The sequence below is a fragment of the Diuraphis noxia genome, unplaced genomic scaffold (assembly GCF_037042655.1).
Source record: "Diuraphis noxia isolate RWA-SAM2 unplaced genomic scaffold, SU_Dnox_SAM2 contig0003, whole genome shotgun sequence".
Lineage (NCBI taxonomy): Eukaryota > Metazoa > Arthropoda > Insecta > Hemiptera > Aphididae > Diuraphis > Diuraphis noxia.
In genome coordinates this window covers 76,674,153-76,697,345 of record NW_028301713.1, presented here as the reverse complement: position 1 = coordinate 76,697,345, position 23,193 = coordinate 76,674,153, and the positions used below count along the sequence as shown (strand labels likewise).

At 37.8% G+C, this 23,193-nt stretch overlaps 1 protein-coding gene across 3 annotated transcripts in view; it reads left to right on the top strand.

Moving 5' to 3' along the window:
• dac (dachshund family transcription factor) overlaps positions 1-23,193 on the top strand; it is a 139,055-nt gene that overhangs the window by 97,142 nt on the left and 18,720 nt on the right. For all 3 annotated transcript variants that reach the window (XM_015524156.2, XM_089222353.1, XM_015524155.2), the window contains 4 exons: positions 2,067-2,146; positions 2,260-2,433; positions 3,179-3,391; positions 10,357-10,440. In XM_015524156.2, the coding sequence (XP_015379642.1) occupies positions 2,067-2,146; positions 2,260-2,433; positions 3,179-3,391; positions 10,357-10,440 (551 nt within the window). The remainder of the gene's footprint in view (positions 1-2,066; positions 2,147-2,259; positions 2,434-3,178; positions 3,392-10,356; positions 10,441-23,193) is intronic.

The following is a 23,193-nucleotide window of genomic DNA, read 5'->3' as shown; positions in this document are numbered from 1 at the left end:
TTTACCAAAACTCGTTTTTGAACAATAATTACATACATAATGATAATAAACTGATATTTTATATAGGTGCGCGAAATCCATATTATACGATCGCGGTGTATTTCCAAAGAAGTATTCTCCGTAGGTATAGTAAAAAAAATAAAAATAAAACTTTAATGTTATTATACCATGGTCACTGGAGTCGAAACGAAACCCTATCGAGACCTTACCGTCTTTCGCATATTGGTAATATTAATGTGACATAATGTTTAATACATAAAATAAAAACGCGCGTGTTGTTACCTCCCTATATATATCTATCTATATGATATATGATGGTGTCGTTTTGTTTTTTATATATTTTATCGGTGTCCGTATAATGATAAAATACGTCGCATGACACTGCAGTAGCCTAACCGGAAGCAGATCGAACCAACAGTTCCGCGTATATATTATATTATTTAAAGTACCTACCTATATAGTATTTGGAATAATACGAATAAAAATATCGCACCCCGCCTATAATATCATCTTAATAATAATAATAATAATATTTTAATATCGTAATATATCGTGTGATATTCATTGCAGTGGCGTATCGCGTGACGAAAACATGGACGATAATTAAAAACTCGTATATTTAACGTCGATGACGTATAAATATTAATAATAAGCACATTATTGTATATAATAATATGATGACGTGGGGACCGGTGCCAGACGAGTGGTGCGCTATACGATGTATAACGTCATATAATTGCGCTTGTATAATGTTTGATTTATGTTTGGTGATATATATTATATATATATATATATATGTGTGTGTGTGTACACAAGACGAGACTTAAACGACGATTTCCCGGTGTGCCGCCCACACCGTTATTACAATATTATTATTATTATTATACGATTACTTATGTACTTATACCCTGTGAGTGTGTGGAAATTCGTATATTTTATGCGATTGTAATATATTATACTGTATCGTATCATTCGTCGGTTTTCGCGTTATGCTCGATCACGCGACCGATTTCGTCTGCAGGTACGAGGATCGCGTCTGATGTCCCGTGATGTTGTACACATTCGCGTGTTTCCGGCGAACCCGACGACGGTCCACTCGGCATGAGACCGATCGTGGCTGATTCAGTATAACACAGCATAATAATAAGAATAAAAATAATATTATTATTATTATTGTTACTATATTATCGTGGAGAAATTATAATGATAATGTTATGTTGACGCTTTCTTCATTTCTATGCAATATAACGTTATAATAATATTATATGCGACGACGACGACGTTAATATTATACAATAATGATATTGAACGCGCGCACGGGCGATGACAATAATAATAATAATAATAATATTATAATATACGCGTACGGTAGTCGTTTCCGATGAGTGCTGCAGATGGAAAATTAGTCATTTCCGTTTTTTATTATTGTCATTTTCGTTTTTTTTTTCACCACAGTTCCCGCTGCTGCCGTCGTTATAACGTTTTACGATTATTGTTATTACCATTATATTTGTGTTATCATTACTATAATATTATGTAACGCATTTGAAATGTCTTTTACGCGCGATATCGCCGTGTTGCAAAACGCATTAAAAAAATAATACTGCCCCTCCGCACTCGCGCGCGTGTTCTTTATATATATATGTGTGTGTGTATATAAGTATTATTATATTTATTGACGATAGTAAAGCCCCCGAAATATGCAGATGTATATATAATAATGCGCATTCACCGCTGCTGCTGAGACGTTAAAAGCTTTCGCTCATTAAGACACACGGAAAGGACTTTTTCGGTTATTCGAGTCCCCCGGCACTACGCTGTATATTACTACTCTTAATGTCTTAATCGCCCCGTCCGCCACCGACGAATTTCCGAAATGTTTTACTTATGCGCGTATACAAATATATATGTATAATATATTTATGGGTACACTTATCGCGGCGCAAAGACCTAATGGAAGACGGTCGTGGAATAAAACGTCATCGTTAAATTATTTACATTTATGTATCGTGTTTATAATAGCGTTATGAGCGTTTTGTTTTAATGTTTTGCTTGGTTTTTTGCAGGGCCAACGACGAACGAGTGGGTGACATAAATCGAGCGCTGAACTTTGATCAAAAAGCAAGGGATTTGACATCGCAAAACGGTACGTCCGCAATATTATATAATATAATAATATTATACACACGAGTACCTACCATTGTTAGAGCTTTTCAAACAGACGTGACGATAACATGACTTTTTTACTATACGCTGTAGGATCGTCCGAAGGACACAGCCCCGTGTTGAACCTATCCAAAACGGGAGGCGATCATTCGGGACCGGCCAGCGATCACTCGGCTGGCGGCAACACAAACGTCGACGACGAAGATGACCTGGACGAGGATGACGACAACATTTCCGACGGCGAAGAAGACGACATCAAGGATCACGGTATAAATTATTGTTATTATGTTATTCTATAGCGGTATAAAATAATACTTTGAAACGGTAAAAAATATTTTTTTTTTTTTGTTAATTCTGGTCCCTTTATACTTCTGTCATAAGATGTAAGACATATTATATGTGTGTTTACCTATACAAAATATAATTGTTCGGACAGAAAAAAAATAATGAATTATTCACAAACCATTGGAAACAATAATATAAAAACGGAGAACGTTCTACTTGAATGCATCTTTGACACAATATATGTATATAACCATAATGTCGGTATAATAAAGTGAAAAGCGGATTGCAGGGGAGCCGCGTGTGTATTGCATGTGGTCATAGTAGTGGTAGTGGTATAGTGCGGCGCGGGTGTAATTCGAGATGGGAATACTTTTTTATAGGATATTATATTATCATGTACGTTTGGATTCAATTAAAATTATTATTTTTGTATGTATTGTGTTATTTGTACATACGACCGCAGTATCGATTATACTGTGGCGATATAATATAATATAAATATACACCGTACATTATACAAAGGGCGATTAGCGGAAGTTATATAAACGACCACCGCCGTGGCCGTTATTATTATTTTTGTCGAGTATTGATGGTTTCAATAAGGTAGATTTAAAAAATTGAATCATCCAATTAATAATCGTACCTACAAGCTAAAACAAAATAATATAACATATAATAATATTTATGATACATATTAATTATTTGTTTTTATTTTTGACATGTTCAGACCTCAGTGACAATCCGGACGTAGGAGGCAATAGCAGCGCACACGGTAGCGTCACGCCCCCACCACAGGCGTTGAACTTCGGTTCCGCCGGATCTGGGGACATGGGTTTGCCGTACATGACCACCGAGTCGCTACTCCGAAAGATACAAGCCTTGCTTAAGGCCGCCGCAGACAAGATCCGAGATGACGATCGCGCGTTGAACTTCGAAAAAGGTGAGGACCCCGTGACATATTATTATAAAAATAGATTGAGTTTAAAATTTTCGATGAAAATGTGAGGCATACGATAGCAACGTATAAGTAAATAGAAACTATTTATCAGGCGTAGATAAATATATGGCGTTGGTTAGAATTTTTGGAGAGAACGTTTCCTAGCTGCTATGGTCCTGACGATGTTTCGTGTTGAATTATTTCATGTAATAGATGTTCATATTATAAGATGGATAACCAGTCATTTAAAATTACATTTGGGATCGATTCAGTGTGGATAAGAGGGGCAATTTTTTTTTAATATGATTTAGACAGACATTTACTAATAAACATAGTGTTTATAATAAGTATATTATAATACCGTTTGTGATATTTTATAAACATCATAAATGGACGCGGAATTCGACCGAAGACTATGTGAGAGTGTAACCGGTTGAATAACATAAATATTATAGGTATCTATGTCCTATATATATGCAGTATATCTATATGCTATATCAATACTCACTCGTTCATATATGTATATATATGTTTCGATCAGTGGTCAAAATAGGATACTTAAGTCGATGATAAAATATGTGTCTAATGGCTTCAAAAACAGAGTTAGTGACGGGTCAGAAATTACGTATAAAACAGTTCAGAGATCAGGTGGCTAGAGAGAATTCTCGTGCCGAACAACACTATACAAACGACACGAAAAACACACACAAAAATATGGACACAATAACAAACTAAACGAACGTCAGGACAGGTTTTACAGTGCAGCAGGAGCCCAGTGACTTTAACGCCGTTCACGATAAATCTTACACCGTTGCGGCGGTCGCGCGCGTTGTAATTATAAAATCGCCGAACGAGAGCAACAATCATTGCTGGCAAACCGCCGCCGCCGTTAAAATGATACAGCCGTGAATTTCACATGACGGTTGACACGATCGTGTAAAATCAACCGGGTCCGTTTTAATTACGCCCAGTCGGGAAAAAAAAATCAAAACTCGTCCGCCGTCGCAATAGTAATAACGCGATAAATTAATCGTCGCGGATTACTGTTATTTCAGCTCCGCCTAAACCATCACACAGTGGAGTAAGAGAGACAGAGACATAGATAAAGACACGAAATAATAATAAAAAAAACAATTTCACTGCGCCGCGCGCGCGTATAAATTATTATTGTACGTTGGTGTATGTGTGTGTGTTTAATATGCTTGGACCGCACTCCGTGTGGTGTGGCATACACTTGTATAATTGGCCACTCGTACCACTTATTCCCATCACGAACTGACCTTTAAGAGTCGTGTTCCGCTGGCTCTCATGGGACGCAATGTTTTTTCACCCCCCTGCCCTCCTCACCGCCATCAACCGTCTTATTGACGGAACACGCCGTTCCCTTATACACGGCCGCAATGGTACCTACGCCTGGCCCGAGTGTAATGGATCATTCGTACAAATTATCGTTTTGAAAAACGACCGTTTTCATTAAATTACATATGAAATTATACCGAAACGGACAGACGTAAAAAGACACCTCATCACCACCACCACCTGCGTGTGTTTCCGAGTGTGTATGTGTGTGATTTTCGAGTGTATATATATATATATATATATGTGTGTGTGTATTCATGTTTTTTTTTCGTTTCGCCTGTTTATGGTAAATATAATTTCGTGTGCGTTTATATAACAACAATTCCCGCGCGGGCTTCAATCAATTCCGAAACGTATACTTAACACACACATACGCGCGTACACGGACAGACACATTATAGCGCAGTCCCATTTCATTTTGTCGGGGAACGCCCACCGTTTTTGGTCGAAAATACTGGGCCAGCAGAGGAGAGAATGCGAGTCTATCGTCTTCACGAAATGCCATTTAATTCGGTCGACGGCGGCGGCCGTATTATATTGTGATTGCTGCGGCGCGCGCACGGAACCCGAGGCACGAAAATACGATTTATAATGTATAATATGATATATAATAACCGAACGAAGGAAGGAACGACCAAAAAAAAAAACCAACCAAACGATTACTCCGTAAACAAATGTGCGCTCCGAGGCTCGCCGACTCAAAATTAGGGCTTATTATCGAACATGAAACACTTGCATTGGATATACTTACACAGGTAAACGCGTTCGTATTAGGCGCCCGTCATATTATATTATAATAATATATAGAACCCAAACACGTAGTCCATATATCACACACACACGTCGAAATCACATTAATATATTATATTATATCGACATGTGTCTGCAGTGTGTATGTGTGAGTATAATTTCACCGGTCGTCGTTTCGCCGCGGGAGTTTGCGTGTCGCGCGCGCCGGCTAGATTCGGGGCAAAAACATATACAATATATATATTATAGGTACGTGATCGAATACGTCAATATGGATACTGCACGTCGAGTAAACGTATAAACGTATAATATTATTCGTAAATATCATAATATTTAATAACATAGCCGAAGTGACGTAACAGCTATAGCAGAGGAAATAAGAGGGAAAAAATATAGTCGAAAATCCCGTCGTCCACGCGCGCGATTCTATCTAATATATATATATATATATATACACGATCATATCATTATAATACAAATGTATGGGTAATAGGCATATCGATATAATATATAGGTACACCACCATATTATTAAAGTGACGTTATTCAAACCTTTTTCCAAGGGTATAAGACCTCGTCCCACCCACGCCCCGACTCTACCCGTCACAATCCAGTGTCGTTGGACATCCTCATAGGGATCTTTCGGTCTCGGAATTTTCTTAATATTAAAGTATACATTTTCTTTGTATACTTGCAAATCTCGTAGGACTGTCTTTATTCTATTCGTATGCCTATGCTTATTGGTCATTGTACTCGACTTAAATATTAGTTAGAATATTTTAAACGTATGATAGGTACATTTTTTATTAAAAAACTAGGTCCCTGCAGCTGTTTATAAACACATTATAATAATAAACTCTAATAGATTATAATTTTATCGTAGTTGATCTCGCAGAATAGAGGAATTATTATTATTAAAATTATCAAGCTCAGTAAAAACACCGTTGGTAAATTGTCTGTATTGCAAATAATATTATGTTTTTATGTTTACCTATTTTACAAAATTATTTTTTTCCGTATTAAATAAAATGCCCATATTGTATTTGAAGCAGATGCGTCTCCGCCAAATATTGGAAAAAAAAACACGAATCCAACTCGATCTCACAATAAATCCCAAAAAAAAAAATACGTCGTTCCGTCTGAGAGTGCATACAAAACCACTGTGCTCGTGATCGTAGTAAATATATAATATTATGCAATATGTAGAAATACCTATAATGACACACAAAGTGCAGCGATGTTGCCCGCACGTGCTTGGACGTCCGACTGACAGACTCGGTCCGCCGCGATCGCGTTATATCGACGCGTGTGCGGTTTTTTATTTATTTTTATAAATAAACAATACGATGTAATATATTATTATGCATGTGCTGTTAGCGATTTACGGCAGCAAAAATACGACAACGATATTCACTTATACGTCGGACACGTACACGCGTCTACGCACGCACACGCATTACATCTGGGCGGTGTGTAACGCGTATATACATCTGTGTGCCATGACTCGCCGACACGGTTTTTCGCGCTCGATAAATTAATAATAATAGTAATATATATTCCGCAGTCGGACTCTCGTGCCTCACACGAAGGCGTCTCTCGAACACCGCTAGATAGGCACCTATATAATATATTATGTTGTAGGTACACTGCAGTATAAGTACACACGATATATTATTATCTTATATATATAATATATATATATATAAACTATACATATTATGTATAAAGGTAGATACCTCGTCGCTCGCCCGTGCTGCACCGGATTACCAGCAGTAACATATGTATATTATAATACATTATTGAACTGCAGTCGGTCGTCGTTATCGCGCCGAACCGAGGGATGACACTGCAGCGGCTGCAACTGCAACTGCGACGGAAACAGTAATATATTATATTATATCTTACGAGACGGCCGGTGTAATGCGCACCTATATAATGCACGACGTGCGATATATTCGCGTTTATTTATTTTACTTTTGTCCTGCACGTGATATATGGCGTTATATTATTAAACGTCCTACATGTAGTGCACATACAGAAATCGGTACGCGATGCAATTCATGCTCGTATATTATCCTGCAGCACCGGATAGTGTTGTCTTAAGTCCTGCCGCTACGAAGCCCCTTTCGGTCGTTTTTCATATAGAGATGAAAGTATAAAACTATTGCAACACCGCTAAACGGGTAATATTGCCACTTACAGGATCCAAGGTATCTCGTTAACCCCCGTATAACGTGTTGGATATTATGCATCCTTCAAGTTCGACATTGCGACATTCCGTCACTAGGTATATACCTAACCTAACCTAGGTTTTGAGCTGTTAGTGTTACTTATACCGGGTTTTGAATTATTGTGGATGAAACCTTCTTTGAAATCAGAAAATGTTGTTTTTTAGGTGTGGTCAGCGTGACCGAATCTCAGAATAGAATTGATTATATTATAATATGATGGAAAATAGTCCGTATTTCCATCACTCTGAGATTTCGTTTAAGGTCTAAGTTTGCAAAATCGTCAATAAAATCAATCTGCTCACCTCAACCCTTAAGGCCAAAATTTAATTTTTAAAATATTATGCATAGGTTTTCCATTTCGCAGTTTCACAAATAAAAAAATTTCTTATCTGAAATATTTTATGAAACATTCATGAAATACTTTATTTTAATAAAAACATTTAGAATTAAAAATTATATATAAAACTATATAGTTGGAAGTACAATAAATATCTCTTTTAATTTAAATGTTAAGTGGAAAGTTATGTAGGAAAATTCCTTACAATGCGCATTACATAAATTACATATAATAACTATCTTCTTTACCTCGTGATCGAAAATTAAATATTGATTATAAGTTATTAAGTATGAAAACTGTCGGTATAAAACATTCAAAGAAACACGATACTTAAAAATTTAAAAATAGACATTCCATTATTCCAAAATCTCAAAGTGAAAATTTTGGGTGAAATATTTCATACTCATAACCATAATTAGTAATTACTATACCCTCGACGGTACCTGGAACGAGTTTTTTTGTATATTGATGTTATTAAGTCATTCACTGTTCTATAACTTGAGATCACATATTACACGCGTTTCACGACTAGCGTACTAACAAATCATGCAGTTTACAGTCGTATATTAATATTTAAATAATAATATTTGGTCATCAATTTTATACCATTCGAAATATCTATACCAAATAGTTAAATGCATGTTTGTATGATTGTATGTATTGCAATATCATTGATTTCGAAATTTCTTCAATATTAATAAATCTTGCTATGTTCTAATTTCACTGATATAATATCATTATATACGCTTCTGCGCTCAGCACCAATTTCTCGTCAGTATAAGACACCTGTTCCGCGTGACAGGATACACACGAGTGAAAACGTCTGTAATCCGATTTGCCTCGATTAACGTCCAATAATTCGAAAACTTTTAGAGAATGATATTATAGTAGGACGTGTAGAAATATGTAAACACAGATTAAATAATGAAATGGCGTGCATGATTTCGGCGAAAAAACGGAATTCATTCCGTCCGTTATATTACAATATAATAGTTTGTGAAAATTTAGACAAAATATTGATAACTATTACAATGATAATAATAATACCACCGTTGGGAGAGAGGAGACACGATTGCCTACTTATTATTATCGCGCGTTATCCCGTTGCATCGGCGGATTTATGCGTCGGTATTTGTCATCATCATCATCGTCGTCGTCGTAGTCGTAGCGAGTTTTTTCATTACCCATGTTGTCGCGTTAATCATAATATTATTATAATAATATAATATTTTATTATTATTACTGTTCCTATCGAGGCCATTCGAAAATGTAATATCGACTAAAACAACAGACGAGCGATCGTGTTTAATACCGCACTGCGAGTTATGGACCGATAAAAAGAAGCACGCCACGACACTTTTCGTCTGTAAATATTATCATATTAAATTGTCCGGCCGAGGAAATTAATGAGCCAGAAACCACGGGGAGATGACGGCGGCGGCGGTGACTTAACCAAATTATCAAAACCGATAACATTGTTTTTCTGTTACATCACGATGATAATATTGTACAATATAAAAATAAAACAAAATTATATAACAGCGCGGTGTTAGGGAAATGACTAAAATTTCCCCAGGTGTTGTTTTGCGTTGCGCACTCCGCGGCGGTGACGGAAACTCTGGCAAAAGTTATTCAAATCGCTAGCGGGCGCTTCTTGTATTTTCTACGAGTGTTATGTTAGTATAAATATGTACTGTGTATATTTATATATACATGCATATATATTACCTATACATGTATAATGTATATTGTTTATATATATATATATATATACATATACACGATATACAAATACTTATATATAAATATACATATATATATATTCTCGGTCTCGAGTGGCCGTACACGAGTAAACAGCCTTGGGTGACTAACCGACACGACCCTTCAAATCGGGATTAACACAACGTTTTCCCCGCAAGCATTCGATAGCTCCTCTCGAGCGTACTACACACACGCATATAGATTATAATATATACATATATAGCACATAAATATAATAATAATATGTTATGTGGGATATCCTCTGCTATTGGCTATATATGTGTGTGTCTTTCAGTTGGCATAAATGTTATTGTTATTATTAGTACATAGTGGTGGTATATAATATATTGTGTTGCTGCAGTCTTATAGGTACGTATACCACTCTCATACCGCATACAATATTTATGCGACGCTGAAAAAATCGTCGTCAGCGCGTTTAATAAATACATAATATATGAATGATAATTATTATTATACAACACTTCAACTCGCTTATCATATTATACTCAATACGTTTTTGTTTTATTGCAGCCGAGTTGAAAATGGACGTGCTCCGTGAAAGGGAAGTCAAAGGAAGTTTAGAACGACAGTTGGTCGACGCCCAAAAACTGCGGGGTAAGTAATGTTTTCGTACTTGAAATCTCATTTTCCATTTATTATTTACTCAAGTACTTTACACCCCTTTTTTTTTGCTTTTTGTTTTTTGAATAACTCATAAAATATTTCCACTAAAATACACCCTGCAGGGTGTGTGGTTACTTACGTTCGTGCGTTCCAGTACCGACAAATTCGTTGAGGGTGGTCAAAAACTCTGAATCGTACTGATGAACAATGAATTTGAGTATCCTGTTTAATATTAGGTTACACGCGCTGCTAATTTACAGATGCACACACAATCACGTATACATATTTAAAATATTATACGTATATATTCAATAAACCTTGACTGACCGTCTGTTGTATGTTCGACACAAAACTTCACTTACACACACGCACGGTGTATGGTATATAAGTATATATACTATATATATACACATATTTAACATAGATATGAATACCTACATATACTTAATTATATTACGTATGTTGTATATGCGTGCAAACATAAAAAAAGTATATAATTTATACTCGAGAAATATAATATCTTACGATCGAAAGGTGTATATATAGTGTTACAACAACAATGAGGGGGTGTCTCTCATTTGCGCATTAGCATAAAATGAAACACACGGGCCACCGGGATTTCCCCTTACGGATTTTCGAATCGGTTGACAGTGTGTAAACGTATACGTATCGTCTCCATTTGTGCGGACTACCCAAAAGCTTCTTCTCTCTCTCTATTTATATATATTATTATATTGACCAGTCCATTTAGTCTATTGGACATATCGAGTTTCATGCTGGTCAAGAACTAAACATATAGGATTGAGAAAAAAAATCATTTCGATTATTCTTTCACCTGAAATGCGCGCGTAACCCGATTCTTCGCAATATACGCGGGGGAGTTAGACAGAAGCTTTTAGGCTTATTATATATCTATCTATATATATTTATTGACAATAGATCTCGGGTTAGTCCCCTATAAGTGTGGTGCATTGGACTCTTATGAGAATATTTAGCTGCCCTTTATCAAACCCATCGGAAGTCACTGTGTGTTTTGTATTTTATTCTTTCTCACTTACCCTCCTCATTCTCCCTCACTCTACCCATCTATCCATCTCTTTTTTGTCTCTCTTTCACTCTCCCTCTCACTCACACTCTTGTCTCGTTTTCTTCAAACGTAATCTACACCGACTGATTAGGTTTAATTGGCCGATCGATAGTTTCCTGTTCATTCGTCTTGAATTCCGAATCTACCTCTGCACTCTACCATCCTTTCGCGCGCGTTATTATACACGACTATCCGGCGAACAGCACTCAAGTAAGAGACAAGAGGAAGAGGAGAAATATCGAAGAACGATGGTAAGAGGTGAAAAGGGTTTCATTAAGGAAACGTCTGAGTGGGCGACGACGACGCCGGCGACGATCATCTCTCAGAATTAAACGCTAATTAGATCCCAAAGGGGCGGCGGGAACGCATAAATCACTCCTTACTGATTGGACAATTGACAGAGACACAGTTGATTGGCAACACTGGCCGTGTGCTAACGATGCACACACATTAATCCGTCTCCTATTCGCCGTAGTCCCTTGAATATTATTATTAGAAAACGCTGTGTCTGGTAGTTAGGACAACACAAACAACCTTATATAGCAAATCGATATATTTAACGACATAATTTGTGTGTAGAAAATCTTCAATATATATTTTGAGATTCGCATATAAATAAAATGTAATTTAATTGTAAATTTCAAAATAATGAACGAAGAAACATAAACGTTAAGAATGTTATATGAATGTTTATTAACATGAAAAATAATCAATAAGACTTTTATATGTATAGGATAAAAAAATGATTTTAATAAATGCCTACCTATAATAATTATTTTAAATTTTATAATTCATTATTACATATTTAATTCTTTGAAGGATATGAAAGTTTAGCGGTTATAAAATAATTTATAAATGTTATACATGATGATTATGTTATTAGGTTAATAAAATAATAGGTTTGAAGGAATGGTTTTTTTTTTTTTTAATAATATTATATTAGCATACTAGATAATTATTTTTTCCCTTGCCTTTCGATACCAGCAGTGGCGTTCTATAATTCTATACACAGAAACCGTTTCTACGTAATTCCTCAAACGATTTTGATATTGTTGACGCGTTTATTGTCCGGAAGTATTAAGTTTTAATTAGATAATTGATATTTACTTTTTCGAATAAAATGAAATTACGTCCTCTCGTAAATGCTGTTGTGAATCAGTCGTGAGTTGGTGGCCTTTTGTTTTACTACCAAAGGGGCTCGCGCTTCAATGTCTTGTACACGTACACTGACAATAGAAACCATACCGTATAATAACCATTGTCAAGAAAAGCCAATGATCACTATATACCGTCTGTGTATACGTATTACTACACTGTATAATATAATAATATAATATATCTATTTAAATACCCTTTTCTTACGTTGTATTATTACTATTAGCCGCCACTGACATTTCCAAAGGTCGTTTCCGCTTCAGGCGTACCATAAAGTTTTTCCTTTTCCGTTTCTGCAGCATAAATACCAAGCAGCCGCCGTCCCGCATATTCGTAATAATTAACTCTGGGCCGCGTGCGTGGGTGGCGTAGCGAGCGTCGAAGTTGGATATTGATATTTTCGTGTCGGCCGTATTACGTCAAATATGAAACAATTATTATTACACGAAAACGTCGGCAAGGCAGTTCGTAGCAAGGGGGGGGGAGGGGGTGTTGGGGGTGGTGGCTAAAAGTGGAGATCAAAAAGAGATATGGAAACGTTTTAATAATAACAACGGGTCTCGTGTTTAACCCTTTTCTTCCGCGCTTCCCCGTAATTAACCGAAGACAATGGAAGGGAGATTGGAAGCCATCCGTCGTTCATATTGCCGTGTGCGTAGCCATCAATATTTTTTCCTTCGGGTGTGGAATGCAATAAATGTAATTAAAGTACCCCTCCCCCGCCACTTTGAATCCCCGGCGGTTTGGTCCGAAACACCGAAATTTCTTTTATTAAAAACCATTTCCACTGTGTTTTTATATATAATATAATATTCTGTTGACGATGGCGAACGTATAGTGCCGACATATTATTTTTTTCCGTTTCGTCCGAGGGTAAAATTCCTGACCCTCTTTTCCTCCGTAACTAGTAATTATTATTGTACTCAGTAATTTCCAGATATTAATGCGGCGATAAAACGCATCATATTAATTCATAGGCAATCGTTAAACTGGTAGGTCATACACCAGAGTTTTCCTATTACTATAGCTGTCAGCTTTTATTTCAATGTTTAAATTAAAAAAAAATAAAAAAATATACATTTACCGATATCGACGAAGCGTTATATGGTTTACAAAAAAAAAAAACACCGAAAAACCTGAGGCTTAGATTCCAATATTCGAGTAATATTACTATATAATATGACTCACCGTCGATTTGTTTATAATATAGTTGTATACAAGTAATTTGATTTGCTGGGATGTTTCAAGTCTACTCATTTGATTTATACGACGACTTTTATAGTAATATAATATATTATATTGCTGGCCACCGTCATCGATTATCGAATAATACCCAACTCCTATATTATTTGTTGTACATATATTATATATAGTTGTTGATATTAGAAAAACTCGTGGTGGTGGTCGTCGTTGTTATTATTATCACTGTGTTATATACTCAGTAATAGTACACCGAAGTCCATAAGTCGGAACTGGAAAAGCATTAAATTAATGTTTGTAGTACTGAACGCGTTGAATCAATCGTATACAATGACAATGGACTCCGTTTTTGTATCGGATTGCTATTGTTGTTATACGATCATTGCAGTCTCCTTGAATTTCATCTTTTATAATAATATAATAACATCTATGATATGGTTAGGTATTATTATATCGTAATTCGTAATGTTCACTGTCCCGACGTGTATTTAGTAATTTTTCTAGATCGGTTGCGGTGCGGCGCCATCATTGCTATTTTTAATGGCAAATTTGCGTTTTTATTATAAATATCGATTTTATGCATTCCGGTAGCATTCGCAATTAACACAGCAGAGTCGATTACTGACGAGCGGACGGAGGACTTTCGAAGGGATGTCTAGTTACGTTTCACAGGCGTTTCCGGTCGGCCGCGTGACATCTAAAAATCCGCTTCCGCTCGCAAGTCACGTACACATCGAACGTCGCGTACTTTTAATGCCACCGTCGACTCGATCGAGTCTCGGCGGCGGGGTAAGAAAGTTTATATTACCGTTCGACGAAGACTTAACTGCCGCAAATATTCAAACATGAATCATCATTACCGAGCCCGGCACGCACAGTGCATCATAACCAAACGTCTCTCGTATTATACCACGATGGTAATAATAATAATAATAATAATAGTAATAATAATAACGATAATAATATAACCCTCGTACTTCAAACGTAGGTCGAGGTGGGTTAAATCGCTCTGGAGCGAGTAGAGAAGGGACGTAACTTCACCGCCGTTCGTGTTTTCACCGCACACGAGTTGTAAATCTCAGAAGTATATCCGTCGCAAGTCCGTCACGTCGGATGGTATAAAATATACACGAACTCACACTCTAATTCAAAAGGCATCACGGGTAGGCAATCAACCACACACGCCGGTACTACTAGATGCATCTGTACGGACACCTAATGTTCGAAACGACGTGGTGCTTATACCTACAACCTGTTCACTTCTTAATTGCAATTGGCAACAGCATCGATTTTTTTTTTGAACAGTGGTCCGAAAACTATTAAGTAAATTGAAAAAAAAAAATCATAATCCAGCGGACTAAAACAAAGGACCAGATCGAAGAAAATGTATAGCTTTCAGAACATCTGTTTTGAAAATCGTAACATCGTTGCCGCCGAGTGTCAAGATAAACTATACTGGACGGCTTATAACTAATGCAATAATATTATGTTATTACTTTTGCTGGTAGGTTACGTTTTGGCGAGTGCGCGTTCCAAAGACTGCTATAACTATTCGTTTTATTGTGTGGGCATGGGTGTGTGGGTGTGCGAGCGCGCGCTTATTTAACTCGAAATTCAGTTGGTGGCAGCGGCGGTCAGCAATCCGACTCTTTGCGCTTTGATGTCCGGTCTCGTTCGTATGCCATGAGGGGGGGGGGGGATCAGCAGAACCGAAAACAAGAGATGTCAAACGTCGCTGTGGTCTACGGGTCCGTTGCCAGTGCGACCCTTGGCCGTGGCGCGCGTCGTTTTACGTTACAAAACCCGACGGTATGGGTAGCGGCGACCTTTTGTCGCGTCGAGCGAGCCGCCTGGGGTTTAATAATAACGCGATTTTAATCGAAGCCGAGCACATCAAAAGACCCGGTCCGCAGTTTCTTTGTGATCATTTCACGGATGCAAAATCACCAACGTCCGGTCTGGGCTCGGTGCGTTGCCGAGGGAGTGTGTATTTTGCGTGCGGGGATGGAGGGGAGGGTGTTAAATATTCATTGACGCTAACGCGAGCGAGGGAATCGAATTCACGCCGTCCGAGATTTTTGACGTCCCAATTACAAAATATTTAGTCGTAGACGATCACTAAAAACCGATTAACATAAACACACACGAACACACGCCATGCTATATACGGTTTTCTTTGATATAGTGATTTTGACGTGCAGTGTATAACATTATAGCGTATACGCGTATATTGCTGCACCGGTGGCGGTGTGACCCAAGTGTGAAAACGCTGGGCACAGTTCGATTATTTATGGCAAGAACTAGTCATATTATAGTATTTATCACACATCATATAATATTATGATAAACAGATAAATAAATAAAATAATACTATGCGCCCTCCAGAGTTGAATCGCGCGACAAGACGTATGATTGGTCTTCGGGTCGTCGTTTCAATATTAGGTCGATCTACTATATAGTACTTAAATATACCTTTTTGAACCCACACGTATATTATATAGTCTTTATAGCTAGATTTCGATTTTACTTTAATAAATATTGCGCTTTATTATAATACGCACGCGTAACACTGCTGTATGAAGGGGCTCAATGACAGTTTCGTTATTGCCTTTCGAATACTTACGTCTCAGGGATTTTAATGCGCCACTTCTGAAGTAAAGCGCCTCGCATAAATAAGCATTATAAAATAATTCTGAGCCCATTCCACCCACCCGCCCGGCCACTGATCTGCTGTTGTTGCTGATGTGGGGCGGAGGGGAAATCCTCTTATATGGAAATATAAATTATTAAACTTACACTGTGTGACCATTTTATGGATGGACAAAAAGGGCAGGGCAAACGACAGTGGTGGCAGACCCGTCGTAAAGGCGAACCTCTCAGTATATGCATATTATATGGTGTATACACATATACACATTGCACAGCGCGTATATCTCAGTTTTATTGTTTCTCCACCGTGTCTCCCATCCCCTTTTGCTCATTAATTCCCGTGCGAAATATTCCGCAGAAAGTCTTGTTTACACAGGCCACGTACACCCGAAAACACTTTATACGCCACCCCTCCCGTGCGACCATCAACCCTATAAATATATATATATATATAAACATTATATTATATTATCCGTTCGGTATAACGTTTATTGCCCATTTTGAGTGCGCTAGCATGAGGCAAATTCCGATGCGAATGTCATTCCGATCGGGTTTTAGCGACCGTGTCAAAGAACCCAAAATACTCGACCTTCGCAGGTACACGTATAGTCCATACGTAATTATTGGCTGCAGGGTTTTAAGTGTCATTCGATAAGATTTTAAGGGTTGCCTTACACGAAGAATTATCGTCTACCGTTTCAGTGCACACATACATTATGTTATTCATTTGCTATGTGTACACGTGCTCCCCAAAAGCAAATTAATACAATAGCAATATCGGTTGCGCGTTGTATAATGTAATTTGATTTTGTTATGCGCAGGAGTAGGAGTAAGTATGTCTTGCGCCAATATTCCATCTGACGCTCCCGAATTTTTATTAAAAAACATTTCGACCTTTTTAGCAATTTCGAGTTTTATTGACATGATTACAAATAAGTCTTCGAACACCGTACTGAACTTTGGACGAAAACCCTTTGTGTACGGCACCACCATAGTATTTTTTAAGAACGTTACAGAAAACGTAAATTGTCCGAATGAAGACAATCCCCGGGGAATATAACCGTTTACCTTTGATCTGTCGCTATTAAAATTCGCGTATACAAACTTTCGAAGGGTCCACTCATTATTGTATTCTTCCCCATGGTCGGCGCACAAATTGGATTCCTTATTCGCTGCAATAGCGCGTCCCTCCGGCTACGTAGCACATAACAGTAAAAAGGTATTTCGGTTATTACCGAGAAGAAATATTGTTTTTTTATTTTTTATGTTGCACAGTAAAAACATAAAAAGAGAAAAGAAAATATCGCTGTACAAATGATCACGAGAAAATTCATTTCTGTGTCCGAATATGTTTGGCCGACCCTCGCCCTACGCACGCCACCGAATAATAATTGAAAAATATCGAGCAATACAGTCGTAAAGTCTGTCATCCCGAAAAATGCACAACAATATTTTTACGATCGCCAAGCCGGGAAGACGCGCTTATCGTCGCAGACGAAATAATTAAATTCCAGTAGCTCATCACATCACGCGATGCCCCGAACGGCTGCGCGTAGTGCGAATGTTCGATAATATTATGTTATTTTATGTCATCGAACGCACGCGTCACATTTTCAACAGTTTTGTTTCTCTGTCCAATTGATTTCGTTGTTTTTTCTCGTCGTCACTCCTATTTGTGATTAGCTACTATAATATTAGTCTGGCGGCGTTGATTGTTGCTTAAAAAAAAATTGTTTAGCGTTAAACGAAATCTCAGCGATCAGCAACAGTTGTACAATTGTCACGATAAAAGTCTTCATCGACGAGGGAGGATAAAGTGAGTGAGAAAACGAACAGATTTCCAGATTACATTATGTATTATTATATGTTACACCATAATACCGAATAAAATAATATATTATTATTATTATTATCTCGTATCGTCGTGTCGACGCGCGGTCCTGCAGGATAATGATATACTCTTGCAGTGATGCATATTAAAATCTATATGCATACGGTGCAGTGTCAGACGCGTGCACTGCGACAACTGTCTGTTTCCGGTCCGCTGGTTCACCGCCGCTTCCCCACGCAACCTTAGAACGATTTGCGAGAGGCGTGCGCGAGCTTCGATTAGAATAACCATATTTGTATAATATGCACACACAGTACACACACACACACACACATAGTGCGTCCACGACCCTTTTCGCGCGACCTGCGGTGAATCTCTTTAGTCTTGCACACACACACACACACACACACACACACACCCATATTATAGTCACTAGTAAGGTTTGTTTTTTTTTTATCTCCGTGACGCATACGCTACATTCAAACGCTCTCCGTCATCGTGTGCGTGCGTGTGCGACGCGTGGGGAGCGATTCGGAAATAAATCGTTATTGCTTTGGTTTGGTTTTTTTCTCTTATTCCTTTTACGATTCGAAACGAAACGACCGTAATAATAATAATAATTATTATTATTATTGTCGGCGCGTGTATGTGGTGCCCGGACTTATATGTATACGTATAGTGTTATTGCAGCGCTCCAACCTGCAGTGAATACAATCGAACTCGGGCAAACGGCTAAGTGAATACTCGCGTTACGCCCGTGTATATATTATTACTGTTAGGTTTTTACATATTATTATAAATGTGTGTACTATGGAGGTATCTATCGTTTATATATACTTGTCGGTTCAGTAATTACATTAAACGCCGTCGTGCAAGTGTCGTGTAAACTACCCGATAAGGGAGCGCTCGCGCTAAGTGACCTCGGTCCTCGTTATCGGTGTACTACTATAGGTAGGACGTGTCGCGTCGTACACGATTTAATAATAATAATAATAATAATAATAATAATAATAATATATATCTGCGACGTGTTGAATACCTGTGCGTGTGTGTCCTTGACGGTGACCGTTGGCACAGTCTTCCGACGGCGTTTCGCCACACACGGAGACCGTCGACTTCGATTTCCCGACCCGACCATTGTCGTGTGCCACCTACACACACACACAAATACAATATTATGTAATTTAGCTGCCGATTTATAGCCACCGTATAATATGCGCCATACGCGGCGTAAGTGTTGTGCGTTGTGCCGGCCGCCTGGCTGGTGCCCGATTGTCGGCTGAAAACGAATTCACTTTTTTATCATACCTAATAATTAAAATATTATGCGGTCATTAATGATGCATGGAAGGGGGGGAGGGGTATGGAGTTTGTTTAAAATTGCGTCGCTGTCGGAAGTCATTGCAGCTGATGTCTTCGGTCGGTACAGGTTTATGTGCACATGTTCACATCCGGACGACAATATTTTTTACGTTTCACGGCCGTCGACATACGCATCGTGGTCAATAATAAAAATAATCGATTGGCGTTGATTATTTTTTTTAATACGATCTCGATGGTTTCAAATAAACTCAAATTCAAAATGCAAACCGTATTATACTGCAGCTTATTAAGTCGGAGTGATATTTTTAAAGCACAATAACCTCGACACAATATTCGACATAATCTATTGTACAAATTCGGATATACCAACATTATACTGTACAACATATAATATTTAAGGAATTGCCTTGCCAACGGTTATAAACTTATAAATTCATTGTACACTGTCAAGGTCTGCGTGATTTTTTTCTTCATATTTTTGAATTCATTATTTTTACGAACCTGTTCACTGGTGCAATGGTACTCGTTTATATTACTTAATGCTCTCGGTGTAACAATTCCCGACAGACGGTATAAATTTTAAATTCGACAGTAAAAATGTTTCTAAACTTTCCACCTGCATACTAGTAGGTACTATGATTTTTTTCATAATTTTATAACGATTACTGCTATCGGCGTTGTCGTACATTTTAAATTAAAAATATTTTCTTAATAAATATATATGTGTATATATTTAGGATGCATGGGTAAAATATATTAAAAACCTAAGCAATCAACTGCCAAATTCGTTGGTGCAAACATATTTTAAATATAACTTTCTTGTTCCTAAACCTTTATATGTGTATATACGAGCGTGTGTATTAAAACCACAATGTATAAATATTCTGTGCTTAATAGTTTCACGCTGATTCAACAACGACGGCGGTTAGAATTTCGCAACTGCTTTGTTTATTTGGTCATTTATCCATAATTTTACGTAAAGGGAAGAATATAATACAACATAATATTTTGGTTAGGTGAAATAATAGCTTTAGTGCAGACTTTTGCGTGTCTACTTAAAAATAGAATTTCAGAGGACGGTAATCAGCAAAACAAAACGTAGGTGCGAAAGCAAGTCCCTTGCGCTTTGCATATATACCTTGACGAGCGTTCAGTACCCACCCGCACACCCGATGGAACGTCACAACCTCCATCACCGTCGTCGTCCTCCACACATATATTATAATATTATACGCACGCCACGGAATTACTACAGATAAATACGACGATAAATTATGCGTGTGCAATGTTTGCTGTACTTACATATTATTATTATTATATATATTGTATATGACGTGCAGTGCCCGCGCGCGTTTTGCGACCCACGAATTCCTGGAACCCGAGGGAGGCAGTGCACACACACACACATATATATATATATATATATACTATATTAGTATTTAGTAATAATAATATAGTCGTTGAATATGTCTATGTATATATGATAAGACGTTGTTTGCCGAATTGTTTTCCTCGTCAAAGCATTCCTATTCATGCAACCATGCGTCAACGTCGGCTTTGTGTGCATCTATATTATATTATACGCATTAAATAATATATATACATTATAACTATTTCTTCGAGTGGACTTGATATTAATACTGTTATGTGCGTGTTTGAGCGTGCGATCTATATAGCCGCCAACCCGATGATTTTTATGATATTGATATCCACGACCCGAAATGTGTTGTTTTCTATTGTGATCATTGCGCGGTCCGCGGTTGAATATCACGCAAATCACTTCTGCGGTACAATACCATGACGTGTCGTTTCGATTAAAAACTCTCGTCAAATCGAAAGATTTCTCGGGACGGACGATGGCACAAGAAAAAATGTTCTCTTCAGTAGGCTACAACATACCATATAATATTATTATATAATATTATTCTTCATACACTCATACCGATATGGACATTAAACGGCGTTTCGTCTCTATAATATATATATTATTTTGTCCGTTTGAACGTTTTAGTCAGCGAGCGCACTCCGAGTTACATTGTGAGGTATTATGGTGTACACGAGACATACAGGAAAACAGAGAGGCTATTATTTTCTGGTGTTTATTTTTTTTATCGATGGCCCCAGACGGTATTTTACAATAAATTACGAACAATATTATGTAATTACGTCGAAAAAGCAGAGAGTGCATGCGATACGACGGCGTGGAATGACCAGAAGACGATACGAAGCGAACCTCGAGAAATATCGAAATGGATATTATATATTATCCGGTCGTAAAAAACACATATTATAATATTATATTTATATATTTTATATACATCGCTGCAACAGTGTATGTCCGCGAAATGCCAATACCACGGCCGTATACCTACATTATTATTATTATTATTATTAATGAACTGGTATAATATAGCGAGCGACCGAGTGTATGCATTTGTATACTTTTACGATCGACGAGACGAGAAGCACTAGACGAGAATGTGATGGTGGAGAGGTCAAGAAATTGGTAGTGTGGAGCGGGGGAGGAACAGGAGTATATAATATATATACATAATTATATACATGCATACTACATAAAAGTTGTGTACTCAGTATTCGCGAGATCACCGCCACCGGGGCGCCGCAGGTGACATAAAATATAAAATATACGACGTATAGCCTGTTGTCGCAATAAAATCGCCGGCAAAACGCAAAAAGTAAACGCCGTCGGTACGGTATTTTATACGCGCGTGTACGTACGCGCATATGGCTGAATATTCGCGTTTTGTCAACGCGCGTCTCTTCCATCATCAGAGCCGGTGACTTTAACGACCAAAAACCGCCTTAGCCACCGACTACGATGCGATAGTTCAGCAATATTATTATTAGACTCCCGGAGCGTTCGCGGCGTATATAATATACGTAAGTAATATCGATTATACGGTATTGGTAGCTACAGCGTTCAAACGGCGTGCGGTGTGGCGATGGAAGGCACGGGAGATGCGCCTTCTCACATATTTTAATTTCTCGACGGTCTTTTATAGCATACGCTATTTTATATAATAGGTACTTTCTGTAATATATTATATTATTATTACATAAGCAGTCAATGCGAGACTGTTCTGCCACGGCTGCGGGCACGCGAATAATATAGTTAATATTTTTTGCGCCTGCACACTGCAAGCGGGTACCAGGGAATTATTGTCGTTTTGGTGCAGCTCGCCCCAAACAACAAAATATCGATCGACGCGCAAAAAAATTTCGGGATGACACAACATACGCGATGCCGCATTTCGTGCACGCCAAATTGCGTTTAATTGCCGTGAACGGTCGTCCGACAGAACCGTTAAAACGTGCAGTATAGTTTTATTTTTTGACGATCGGGGAGATTCGTGGCGGCGACGACGGCGTCGAAAGGTACATAAAACTCGGCGGCGGGTGACACGTTAAATTCGACGAGGAAAATTGAATTGGCGTTTTATTATTGGACCAAGTGTCGTGATTCTGACTATAAAACAAC